The sequence below is a fragment of the Dreissena polymorpha genome, chromosome 1 (genome assembly GCF_020536995.1).
Source record: "Dreissena polymorpha isolate Duluth1 chromosome 1, UMN_Dpol_1.0, whole genome shotgun sequence".
NCBI lineage: Eukaryota > Metazoa > Mollusca > Bivalvia > Myida > Dreissenidae > Dreissena > Dreissena polymorpha.
Genome location: NC_068355.1, coordinates 40,922,012 through 40,935,498, shown reverse-complemented (window position 1 = coordinate 40,935,498; position 13,487 = coordinate 40,922,012). Strand labels below are relative to the sequence as shown.

Below are 13,487 nucleotides of genomic sequence, written 5' to 3'. Positions count from 1 at the left end.
GCCTGTTTGCAGCACTATCAAGATATTTAACATTTTGAAATTTTATAACCAATCTCAAAACAAGATATTTTAGGTTAGCACTGCAAAATCTTAATTTATTGCTGTTGTATTTTATTGTTGAAAGAAAGACAGTTTTAAATCATTTTTCATAATTCCGTTTTGAATTTTCAATAGTTCTACTATCTATTTTAAGCCATAGTAAATGTTGGCTACTGGTAAAGCTAACATACCCACATTGCAGCAACAAGCAATTTCTCACACTACATGTATCTTATTATTCTTATTATTCTTATTATTCAAGGGTTAAAAGTGAATGTAAGCAGCTTTTCATGTGGCAAGGAATACTCACTCAACATGTTGAATGATGATATAACCCTACAATATGATGGACGTCAGTTACCACAATGGTGTTCTATAGCTGTTTCAACTTCTCAGATTGGCGAAAATCTGTGCTTTGAGCAGAAGTTCGAAAATACGTTACTAACAACAATGTCTTACAAAGTAGAGTACTATCAAGTGCGTGTATCGACTTATGCAGATAAGGTATGTCTGTGTGGATTTACCTGATTCAGTTGTAAAAAATGTATTAATATTCTCACATTCTTTGCTTCTTGGTTAACTTTTGATATTGGTTATTTGTGTGTTGTCCATTGTTCTTATACTTTTATTTTCTAATCATAGGTCTTACAAACATTGAAGACTATTTGGCCCTCATTAATAGCTTGACCATTAATTAAAATGTAAGAGAATTAAGAAACTACTATCCAATGCACTATTGCTGCCTATTGCTATTGTCAACAAATGAGACAATTGTTATGCCCCCAGCATCAACATGTATAATATCGGGGAGGCAAATAGTGATTGGCCTGTATTTTTTTATCTTTATTTTTGTAAGTTTGAAGATATGTTTATCGTTGGTTTGTTTTTCCGTCTGTATGATTTTAACCCACAAACACAGTTTTTTTGTAACACGAATACCACAAGGCTCATTTTGACCTCAACATAAACCTATTATAGCGTTGAACCAAGAGGTCATAGGAGCATGTTTTTTTTTTAAACGACCTTCTAACACTTTAGTTATAGAAACTATAAAAAAGCAAAACAAACATCATTAATTATGAATGCCTTAGTGGTAGTTTGGGAAAAAAACAATACCTACATGTATAAACATTCACTTAACATTTTTAATGACAACTGTTGTGTTATTGACGTTTCTTACTAAGTTTAATTAACATATTGTCACGAGCAGAGCGGTAGTTGTGATTTTATTTCAATTTATTTAACTTTTCCAAACTTGAAGCTTTTGTTCAAGTTTAACATAGAACTAAAATGGACATTGATAAGCAGTAAACGAAGAATAACATTTTGCCTATTCAGTTGTTTTAAAATTGTCAAAAAAATACAAACTCAAGATTTATAACCTTTCTTAATTTTATTCTTTCATAACGAATAAATAAATAACAACTTTCAATATATATATTTCTTAACAGACAGATTAATTCTCAGACATTTACATAACAATACAGCAATATACATGTGTCATGTTAAGTATTTGCACTCTCTATTTTATAATGTCCTAAAAAGATGACAAATGCAATTTAAATTATTTATAAAATTCAGTCTTAATTTTAATAGCTAAGTCTTATTGAAAACTGTATTTTAAATGCTTATATAAGAAAAATAAAATAGGTCTCACACCTAGGAAAACAAAGTTCAGAGTCCTCGAATGAGAATTTTCAGTGCCTTTTATACTCTCCAAAAGCGCACACATAAAATTGTGCAATAATAACATAAAAGCGCACATATGAATTGTGCACAAAAAGCGCACAAACAACGCGCAGTAAAGCGCGCAAGAGCGCACAATAGAATTTGAGCGTTCTTGACACGGTAAATGTCACTCATATTAAAATGATATTTCTGACGATATATCAATGAAACAGTAGTCAAATACATATTAATTAAATCAATAAATGATTTATAAAGATGACTATTACCTTTTTAAACAATTTTTAAGAAGGAATATGTATATTTAACAAATGATATTGTATGACGAAACTGTCAAAAATACTGTAGTCACTGTAAACTACCCACAGTGCACTCAGCATCAGGAAATCAACTTCCTGTTTACGCAAATGGCTGCCATATTAACAGACGCTATTACAATGAGACAATTAAAAAGAATATTACAAATAATAAGGAATCGCAAAAGGTAGGCATCGGCTAATATCAGCTCTAATTTCCACACAGCATCCAATAAAAGCATTAAATAACAGTGACATAGTCATTTAGATGCAAAACATAAACGCTGAAAATGAACAATGTACATGTACATAAACACATGTTTTCATAAACAATCTAGGGCATGACAATATTTTAAATGTTTACCTTTCAATGTCTTCTATTTCACTGAAATGCTATTACAAGAAGACAGTGCAGAGCAAAAAACATAATAATGCATGAGATAAATCTGATTATTCATAGATCTACTAATATTTAACTCAAACCATGTTTGTTTTGCTTTTAGAACCATTATCTTGTAAAACTAGATCATATTAAAAAAGGCTGTTAACACTCAGTAAATAAATTTAATTGTCGCATCTTCGTGAAACATGGTTAGACATCTTGTTCTAATGATGTCTCGGCTTAGTGAGAAAATGGCTCTGGTTTGTTGATAAACATGGCTGACAGGGGACGGGGCTGTTTTTCTTTTATGGCTTTAGTAAAATCTTGTTGACACTTGATTACATGTTCAAGCTTCATTAAACTTGGTCCGAATATATGGCTAAAGTGAAACCTTGTTCACGCGCTATTGGCCACATTATAGTTGGCAAAAAACTAGGCGCCTTGGTGAATTGAAGAAAGTGTGTTTACTTTCTGAATCTTGATCAGATTTTTTTTTAAATATCTTAGCAGACTTTACATAAAAATGTGCCTAGAAATAAAATATTTATGTTTCATAAATTACTCTGGAGTCTCATTGATGATAAATCTTGATGAAACTTAAAAAAAAAATGTTCATATTGACACTGACTACCGGTAGGCCAAATACAAATTTCCGTGATGTGAACAAAACTTGAAGAGATAGGTTAAATGTACAATTATTGTAGTCCTTGTGCCCAGTTGTGCGTGTTAGGGCCATCATGTATTACTGTTTGAATGAAGTAATGTTTTTTTTTACATAATTGTGTTTCATTTTGCAGACAATAGACAGTATTTCGGACACAATAGAATGGTGCGCATTGTCATCGAAAGTATTCGTGTTGTTTGTGTCTGGAAGAGGATCATCTGTTCAACCAGAAATTGAGATCAAGATTAAAATCCAAGACGACAGCGGTAAATATATGTACTGCCTCTTTTATCCCCACTAGATATGTTTTTAATCACCTGCGAGCACTGTTTGGTTTATGGTGAGGTTGATTCTTTGGTATGTTAGTATAACATTTCCTTCAAAATAATTATTGTCAATACAAATTCAAACAAGAGCACCGCCTTGCGGGTGCAGACCGCTTATCTGTTTTCTTTTTAAAGGTGAAGGGACTCTCATTTTCAATCACAAAGGAGGGAGGGGTGTATAGTGTGGGGGTGTGGACATTTATTACATTATCTTCCAAAAATGCGGAAAAAAAATGCAAACAAAAATTTCGGGGGGAGGGGGGGTGGGGGGATTCTTGGGTGCGATGGTTGGACGGTATTTCAAACATAAAATAATAAAAATAAATATTTATGTTTTTTAACCGTTTCAAAAAAAATGGGGGGGGTGGGTGGGGGGGGGGTTAGTGTGAAGGTGTGGTGGTCATTTGTGAGATGATCTTAAAAAAAAAGATTCGGTGGGGGGGGGAGGGGGGGAGGGAACGGGAGATAGTTTGGGTGGAGTCTATTGTGGTATGTCAGGTAAGAGTAGTTTTGTCAAAGTATCAATCAAATCTTATCATAAATAAAGAAGTTTTGTCAATTTTAGCAAAATTTAATAATTTGACCTTGAGAGTCAAGGTCATTCAAAGGTCAAGGTAAAATGCAACTTGCCAGGTACAGTAACCTCATGATAGCATGAAAGTATTTGAAGTTTGAAAGCAATAGCCTTGATACTTTAGAAGTAAAGTGGATCGAAACACAAAATTTAACCATATATTCAGTTACTAAGTTACTAAGTCAAAAAAGGGCCATAATTCCGTAAAAATGATAGCCAGAGTTATGCAACTTGTCCTTTTACTGTACCCTGATGATAGTTTGCGAGTGTTCCAAGTATGAAAGCAATATCTATTATACTTTAGGGGTAAAGAGGAACAAAGCACAAAACTTAACCAAATTTTCAATTTTCTAAGTATAAAGGGCCCATAATTCCGTCCAAATGCCAGTCAGAGTTACATAACTTTGCCTGCACAGTCTCCTTATGATAGTTAATAAAAGTTGCAAGTATGAAAGCAATAGCTTTGATACTGTAGGAATTAAGTGGATCTAAACACAAAACTTAACCAAATTTTCAATTTTCTAAGTATAAAAAGGGCACATAATTCTGTCAAAATGCCAGTCAGAGTTACATTACTTTGCCTGCACAGTCCCCTTATAATAGTTAGTAAGTGTTGCAAGTATGAAAGCAATAGCTTTGATACTAAAGGAATAAAATGGACCTAAACAAAAAAAACTTAACCAAAATTTTCAATTTTCTAAGCATAAAAAGGGCACATAATTCTGTCAAAATGCACACCAGAGTTATCTAACTTTGCCTGCCCAGTCCCCTCATGATAGTAAGTAAGTATACCAAGTTTGAATGCCATAGCATTGATACTTTCTGAGAAAAGTGGACCTAAACGCAAAACTTAAGCGGACGCCAACGCCGACGCAGACGCCGACGCCAAGGTGATGACAATAGCTCATAATTTTTTTTCAAAAAATAGATGAGCTTACAATTGTAGTTCTAAATGGCCTTCTGATGACCGTCTTGAATAAAAGATTTTCCCTTGAAAACGTTCTGATATACATGACAGCAGGTATTTTCCTGGCCATTTTGAAAAAAATGCAATTTTGGGATTGGGTATATTTTCAGGCTAAAAGTAGACTGATTCGGGAAAACTTATTTAATAAAACTCTTACTAAGCAATCAACTTTTGGAACAAAATCATATCAATTAAAATCATATACTTTGTTATTGAAATAAAATTGAGATATAATAATTATGAGACATTTATTTATTTTTTAAATCAAATTACATTTATTTTTACATTGGGATTTTGTTACCTTTTCTCTTTGGGAATGGGTCCGTTTAACGTCACCAGGAAAAAGCCTTGAGAGTCCCATATAACAAAAACAAGAGCATGGATTAGATTCAAGAAAGCTTACTGGCACCAATCTTGGATTTCCATACAGCATAAAAAAACTGATCAAGTAGATGCATATTTAATTTTTAGTCAAAGAGGAGAAAACGCTTACTATGACCATAGAAATCGGAATGATTGTTTCCCTTGAGCAAGGTTTTCAATTTTGGATCAATGTGGGCATGCAATATTTTAATCACTGTTTTACATAACAATCAAACAGCTGCTAGACAGGAAGCATTATGATATATTTTACAAGCAAATCTTTACAGAATTGTGCCTTTTTTGCATTAGACATGTGCAAATAGAGCATTGTTTCTCTTTCAGTTTTGTCAAGTAATGTATTTGAGGTAGCTAAAACGATTGGCGTCGCTGTCATTGGCATTATTGTGGGTGTTGTGGTGTTGGTTATTGTGGCCTGTGTTGTTGTCGTCTGTTGCTGTCTCAAACGCCAGCGGAACAGGCGGGGCCAAGTCGTTCGTCAGCCACAGACCACAATGGCTGCAACGGCAGGTAGGAAATATGCATAAGTTTGAATTTATGGGTCAGCTTACTTGGTCAAAGGCTTGAATACAACGATGATGATTGAAGGTCATAGGGCGCTGTTGATAGAGCACTGATTACAAATCCGAAGATCAAGGCATCTATTTCCGACCCCACTTATCATGTTTCGAGATAGGTCATGAAATGATTTCTACAGTCTTTCTCCCCCCTACTTCTGACTCAAGTAGAGCAGTTGTCAGTTACTGAAATACACATCAATGTACCATACAAAAATGATTTATAAATGCAGATAGATTTATAACATAAAAGATCATCTTTAAATTGATACTTACCGATTAACCGGAGCTTGGTACTTTTTATTTTTTTATTTTGATAAACTAAGTTTTATGTTAGCAGTTACATTGTATGTTTTAAATGGTAAAATTGTATACAAAGAGTCAAAAGAATGAAATTCTTTGGTATATAAGATGTTTTTGGGAATTCCCAGTTTGACGTCATCAAAGTACTTGTCGATAAAAATGGCTTCCTTTGTCTAGAGATCGACATGCTAAACCAATTGTTTGAATTTAGCTTAACGGTTATTTTCTATAAATTCATAACTTGATTAATGGACTTGTTTCTATGCCCCCGGTAGGGTGGCATATAGCAGTTGGACTGTCCATCAGGCTGTCCGTCTCTCTGTCCGTCCGTCCGAAAACTTTAACATTGGCCATAACTTTTTTAATATTGAAGATAGAAACTTGATATTTGGCATGCATGTGTATATCATGAAGCTGCACATTTTGAGTGGTGAATGGTCAAGGTCAATGTCATCCTTCAAGGTTAAAAGTAAAAAATACAATCCAAGGGAAGTTATAAGCTTTTAAAGGGATATAATTTCTAAACCTGCCAAATGAAATTTTATTTCAAAGTGGAGCAATAGGGGGCATTGTGTTTCTGACAAACACATCTCTTGTTGTGGCATATTTTATTGATAAAAACAACTAATCAAAGTGTATGTGTCATTGAATTAAATTCTAACAAGTGGCTATTATAAGTTTATTGAAATTTGTGTTGCCTTATGTTGAAATAAAAATTGTTGGTTACATTTTTTCCCCAAACAATATCAATACATGTATCTGTATGAAATTTACCAGTTTGAGGTACATGTAGATTTAATAATAAGATTTTGCTTTTGCTTTGCTTTGGCGACATAAACGATGCTAGTGTTGTTATACATGTAATACTACAACTGCATGTTTATAGTATACACAACAGGTCAGCCCTGTAACCAGGGTGGGTACCAGATGGTGCCCAGCAATGATCCAGCTCCAACTGGGTACCAAGGCTATCCTCCACCTTCACAGGCTGGGTACCAACCACCACAAGGCTATCCACAAGCCCCACCAGCTGGATACCAGCCTGGTCCGACTGGTTACCCACCTGCTGAGTACCAACAACAGTCTGGTGACCCTCCAACATCACAACAGTCTGGTTATCCACCGGCTACACAGGCAGGGTACCCACCAGGTCCGACTGGTTAACAACAGGAACCACAAAAAGGTTATGACGGGAACCAACAATCTGCTACACCATCAGGTATTACAGAACACACAAATATACATCCCCAGCAACACTATGCATAGGTTTTTTGCGGGTTGACTGTTGAGTATTGATTATGATTTGAGAATATCTTATAGAATATGTTTATACTTCTGTATAAGTAAGAATATATTAACATATAATCTTTACAATAATCTGTGTTTCAGCGCCAACACCGCCCTATACTTCCTAAGCGTACATGGTAGCTATGAAGCCCACAATCGGACAGGAAACAACATGTTTTGTCTTTGATCATAAGACACTTTTAATAATAACATGTTTTATGGAGTACACTGCTTTTTACCTTATCTTGATTGATGTAACATAATTTAATTATGTGTTTGATGTTTTAGTTAACATTTAATTTTACAAGTTGATCGTGCAAAGTTGCCATGTTTGTTACTGAGAACTTTTTGTTATATTTAGTTTTGAAAAGCGTTATTGTTCAAAGCCAAAGACAATAACTGTCACTGAAAAAGGCGTGGAAATAACCACAAGTTAACTTGTTCCTATAATCACATCCTGTTCACACATTATTAAAAAGTTCCCATTGGGTATGTTTTTTTGTCATGATAACTGTTAATATATTTGCTTTTTCCATATAATCAGGATTCAATCATATAATTTCATCTTTTACATTAAAGGGACCTTTTCACAGATTTTTGGCATATTTTGAAGTTTGTCATTAAATGCTTTATATTGATAAATGTAAATATTGGATCTTTAAAGTTCCAGTAAAAAATCAATAATAAAATTATAAAAGGAAAAAAAAGTAGCCGGTACCAGGGCTCGAACCTGTGACCCCCAGAGTCCTGGAATTAGTCTGAAGTAAAAACGAACTAGCCCTCTCGGCTATTCTGCCGGGTATACACAGTTTAAGTATTTTATACCTTATATAAGCAATCTTCGTAGTTTCGTAAATTTAAACGACAACAACAGAACTCTCCAAATTATTCAATCGTTTCGCGTTGCAACGCGTGATAATTTTTAGGTTTTCAAATCGTCAAAATATATATATATATAATGGCTATATTGGACTATGGTAAATGTTCAGTAATACTGTTTCCTCACAAATATCATAATTAAAACGAAAATTTGCGAATCTGAAACAACTTTTTTCAATTTTGTCAATTAACCAAACCGTGAAAAGATCCCTTTAAAGAAAGATGACATTTAAAGGGTAAAAAGCACACCAGATTTTGTTTGTAGAATACCATTTTTTTTAAATAACAGTTCAACTGTATGTTTTATTTGTAAAATATAGAAGTCTTGAAAGTAAAAAAATGTTGTTTAATTTTAAAAATAATGTTCATGTATTTTAATATCAATATTGTTGCATGCAGTTCACTCAATAGTACTCATGTAATTTGTGTGTGGAATAATTGATAGTTGCTTTTTCATGGTTTTATTATTCTTTTTATGCCCCTGGATCGAATGATCGGGGGTGTATTGTTTTTGGCCCGTCTGTCTGTCATATTGTGGAAAACTTTAACGTTGGTTAAAGTTTTGCAATATTTAATAATTTGTGCAATAGTGAAGATAGCAACTTGATATTTGGAATGCATGTGTATCTCATGGAGATGCACATTTTGAATGGTGAAAGGTCAAGGTACACTTTCAAGGTCAAAGGTCAAATAAATGGCTTCAAAGGGGCGTCAAAACTTTAACCTTGGTCATAACTTTTGCAATATTGTGATAGCAACTTAATACTTGGCATGCATGTGTATCGCATGGAGATGCACATTTTGAGTGGTGAAAAGTCAACGTCATCCTTCAAGGTCCAAAGTAAAATGTATGGCCTCAAAGCGGCGCAATATGGGGCATGGTGTTTCTGACAAACACATCTCTTGTTTTTAATATCCTCACTTAGTTGGAAGGGGGAAGGTATACAGGACTCAACATAATGATTTGTCGTTATGTTGGTCTGTAAGCAATACTTGTTATTTGAGCTTCTCTTCAACTTAAGTTGGATTTTGATGAAAACTTCTCTCGCTTTATATTTATAAGGAGAAATAGTGATTTTTCTTAAATAATTTAATTGACACACTTACTATATATATATGATAAAAGTTGCCAGTTGAACTTCTGAATTTTGTTAAATTAACATGAAAAACATGATTGTAATAGGGAGTGCTGATGTTTAAGATTTTCAGCCTCATTTAGTTAATGTATGTTTGTAATGAAAATGTTGAAAGTCTTCTCAGAAACTGCAAGGTACAGAAGTTTGTTTTTAAATTTGTAACATCATATGGTGGTTCTAAACCAAGTTTGTTAAAATAACACATCTGGCACTGCACTGAGGGTTACTAGTTTCTATTATATGTAAATAGTGAAAATCTCAGAGACTACAAGGCAAGGTTTGGTATTTTGCATGTAACAGTGCATGGTGGTTATCTACTAAATCTTAATTTTTCAATCATGTCTCTTGGGTAGAAAATCATTCCACCCTAGGGGTTACCTTTTTAATATCATGTCTCTGCCCAGTTTGAACATGGTATCAGTCTATTGAAAACATTGCCACACGGGGTGCAAGTGTACTCGTATGACAATCACTAGAGTAAAACATTGTGAGCACTCCAGAATGAATATATATTGTCTAATCTTTTTGAACATGGTTTTGATAACATCACAAAGTTTCTTAACAGTAAAGTTCCCCAAAGTTTCAGGTGAAGAACTTGGACCTTTTGCGCTCTTTCTGTTTAAAAAGGGCAGGGAGCATTTACATATTAATTCAAATACTGGATTTATTGTTGTTGTATTTTATTTATTTATATTTTTTACTAATCCTTGGTTAAAATATCACTTTATTAACCAGTTTATATTTCAAATAATGATATATTTGTGCTGTGCATTATTATCAATTGCTGATTTACTTCTTATGATAATAAGTGTGTATATTTGTTTGCTTGTCATTTATTGCTGGCATTAGTTACACGTTGTGATAATGGTTGTGGGTAAAAATTGAAAGTACAGAAAAATACAGAAAATACAGAAGGTAGAGGCTTTATTCAATGATTTCAATATTAAGAAGGGCTAACAATTGCTAGTAAAGTTTTTTTCTAAAAAGTTGATCAAATTATACAGATTGTTTTGTATAAAAAATATCCTTTAAGACTTAAACATTTCATTAAAACTTCCAATTCAAGCTTTAAAAATTACAATATCCACATACGTTTTTCCAATAGCTAGAAAAAAACTGAGCCATTAAGTTTTAGTACTGCTCTCTTGTCAGCCTTCACCAATGGGTCGTGTAAAAAAATTACATTTGGCCAACCAAATTCAGTCTGTGTAAATGATCGTTCTTGTTGAGTATTAGAAATAAGGTTAAAGGTCACAGGCTTAAGATGAATGACTGAGATGAACAGGGTCCTCTGATGGCTTTATTGTCCCCTACAAGTTTCACCGGAGGGGACTTATGGTTTGATCTCTGTCAGTCAGTCTGTCTGTCAGTCTGTCTGTCTGTCACACTTTTTTGGATCCTGTGATAGTATTAAAAGTTCTTAATATTTTTTCATAAAACTTTAAACATGGATAGATGGCAATTAGGACATTATGCACGTCATTTAATTTTGTTCCTACGAAAAAAATTCTGGTTGCTATGGCAACAAATAGACTAGAAATACTGTTTAAATGGTGGTTTTCTGGATCCTGCGATAACTTTAAAAGTTCTTCATATTTTTTTCATGAAACTTGAAAAATGGATAGATGGCAATATGGAGATTATGCATGTCATTTCATTTTGTTCCTTCGTCAAAAATTCTGGTTGCTATGGCAACTAATAAAAAAATAATCTGACAATGGTGGTATTTCTGACAATGGTGGAGCCGGTAGGGGACCATATTGCTTGGCAATCTCTTGTTTTAACTGAAGGACATTGTAACAACAGTGGTTGTTGTAATTTTGTTTAACAAGAATTTATGTACTATTTGGGATTGTGAATCTTTCTTAACTGGAACTATGCTAGTTTTTATCATGTTATACGTTTTTATCACCTTAAAATGATTCAAACATGATTTGATTACGTCAGCAGTTTCTATTAAAGTATTTTAAGCTTTAACCTCGAATCGGGTTGGGCTTTCTAGTCGTTTTGGCGTATATATTTGCGCGCCATTTGTTACGATTTATATTTTTGTAATTTGCACAAAACGATTTCAGTTTAGTTTAAATATGTTGTAATCACGTTTATGCTGCGTCTAACTGCTTACTTGCTTGGCTATCCATTGCATACTATTTTAGTTTGTATTATATAAGCAAACACGGAATAAAGTTCGTTATGTACTTATTTGTCTTATTTAGCCCCATAATTACACATTTAATAATATCAGATTCGGTATACAATAATGGACACCCATTACCTCAACGTTGATGTCCTGCAAAACCAATACGTCCAAGAAAACAATACGTAAGCATGTGACAAAAACAATTCAAAGACCATGTGTAATATATTTGAACTACACAACATCAGTGTTGATGCCGAAGGTAGTTATATGTAGCAAGTATGATAAAATTGTTATTTCACTTTTGAGTTGTAATTGGCATATTCTACAGCAAAATATCAGATGCACATCACCATTGCATAAGCAACAATAAATACAGTTTGAATGTCGTACTCGGAAAAACATGCCACCGTACTTTGTCGAACAATTCGTTTGCAGATGGACGGACGTTATGATAACAATATTATCTTGCACCAGGGAATATGATAAGACTTAAACATGTGCTTTATAATGACTAAAGTTTAAAACGTGCCTGTTTTTAATGCAAAAGTCGTGTTATAACAGTGACAAATTACAAGAAAGTTGAAACATGACGAACAACTTATGGTTTGAATAAATTATATGCACAAATGCACAACAAAAACTGCATCTAACTTACCGGTCATTCGACTAGTTCATTTGGTAGAGAGCTTGCATTGCACGAGTTCAGATCCGGTGCATAACTTGTGTAGAGAGCTTGCATTGCACGAGTTCAGATCCGGTACATAACTTGTGTGGGGATTTACCATACAATACATTCAACGGCCATTCTTGTCTTTCTCTGATGAAAGTAGGGCAGGTGTTACTTAGTATGTTTACTTAGTGCAAGTATACCCTTAAGATCGGTTTCTATTCACCAGAAAAAGTTTGAGCTGAATAACTGACCATAGTTACATAACTGATATAGTGTTAAACTTGATAGAAATGTAACAAACAAACTTACACTAAATTGAAGTAACGAATCAAAATTTCTAATGTCTTAGATTCCTGAAATAACATTACAGACCAGTGGACCGTAAGTTGTAGCAAATGCTTTTCGAGAGAAATACCCTCCTGCACACGGTCATTAACGTTCACATTTCAAATACTTTGGTTGAATGATAACATGTGGAACATACTGATTTAAGGAAAGAAACAATAACCCATAAATAAAGTCATTTTAGTTTAAGTTCAAAATCTAAGTTGATTTTTTGTATTTGATCTGTGGCACTGATATATAACTTTGCCCTTTGTCAGGCGCGCAACACTTAGGCAAACAATGCCTGGGAAATAAGAGGCAATTTTGTTATCATTCCAGACGGTTTAAAAATTATAGGTATCTGGAATTAATGTACGTTATACGAAACAAGTTTTTTTATCGCAGTAACTGAGGTTATGAAACAAAATAAGCATACCAACTGTTGTTTTCGTTTCAATTCTATTAATAACTGCACTTTGTTTTCGTAAATAATCATGTTAGGAAATAGTAATCGGTAGAACAAAAAGGCGCAAACGGTTAATAAATTGTTTAGATATCGAGCAAATGGCTGAATTTCCATAAATTCATAAAACAATCAGCATAATACAGCGAAGTATCGTACAATGATTACAATTAAGAATTGTTGTTTACCAGATTGCGTCTATGATTTTGTTCGATGTGAATAATCAAATAAATGGTTTAACGAACGTTGCGTTTCTGTCTCAATGGATATTTCTGTAGAGAATTTTGACTTAGTCCAAAGTCCAAACATTACGCGATTCTGTCATTTGTAGGCTAAATAAAATTGACGTAGATACAATTATTTGGATTTACGTTTGTCAGGAACCTGTGTGTGTGTTCATTCAACACTTGTTC

At 33.6% G+C, this 13,487-nt stretch overlaps 2 protein-coding genes across 25 annotated transcripts in view; both read left to right on the top strand.

The window, feature by feature from the left end:
• The window catches only part of LOC127877775 (uncharacterized), a 184,810-nt gene extending 173,135 nt beyond the window's left edge, over positions 1-11,675 (top strand). For 4 of the 15 annotated variants that reach the window (XM_052424137.1, XM_052424110.1, XM_052424119.1 and 1 more), the window contains 5 exons: positions 302-543; positions 3,201-3,333; positions 5,640-5,825; positions 7,062-7,394; positions 7,565-11,675. In XM_052424137.1, the coding sequence (XP_052280097.1) occupies positions 302-543; positions 3,201-3,333; positions 5,640-5,825; positions 7,062-7,339 (839 nt within the window). In that variant the 3' untranslated portion in view covers positions 7,340-7,394; positions 7,565-11,675. The remainder of the gene's footprint in view (positions 1-301; positions 544-3,200; positions 3,334-5,639; positions 5,826-7,061; positions 7,395-7,564) is intronic. The other 11 variants (XM_052424062.1, XM_052424018.1, XM_052424101.1 and 8 more) reach the window with 7 other exon arrangements.
• LOC127877631 (uncharacterized) overlaps positions 1-13,487 on the top strand; it is a 155,174-nt gene that overhangs the window by 114,369 nt on the left and 27,318 nt on the right. The gene's annotated exons all lie outside the window — the stretch shown is intronic.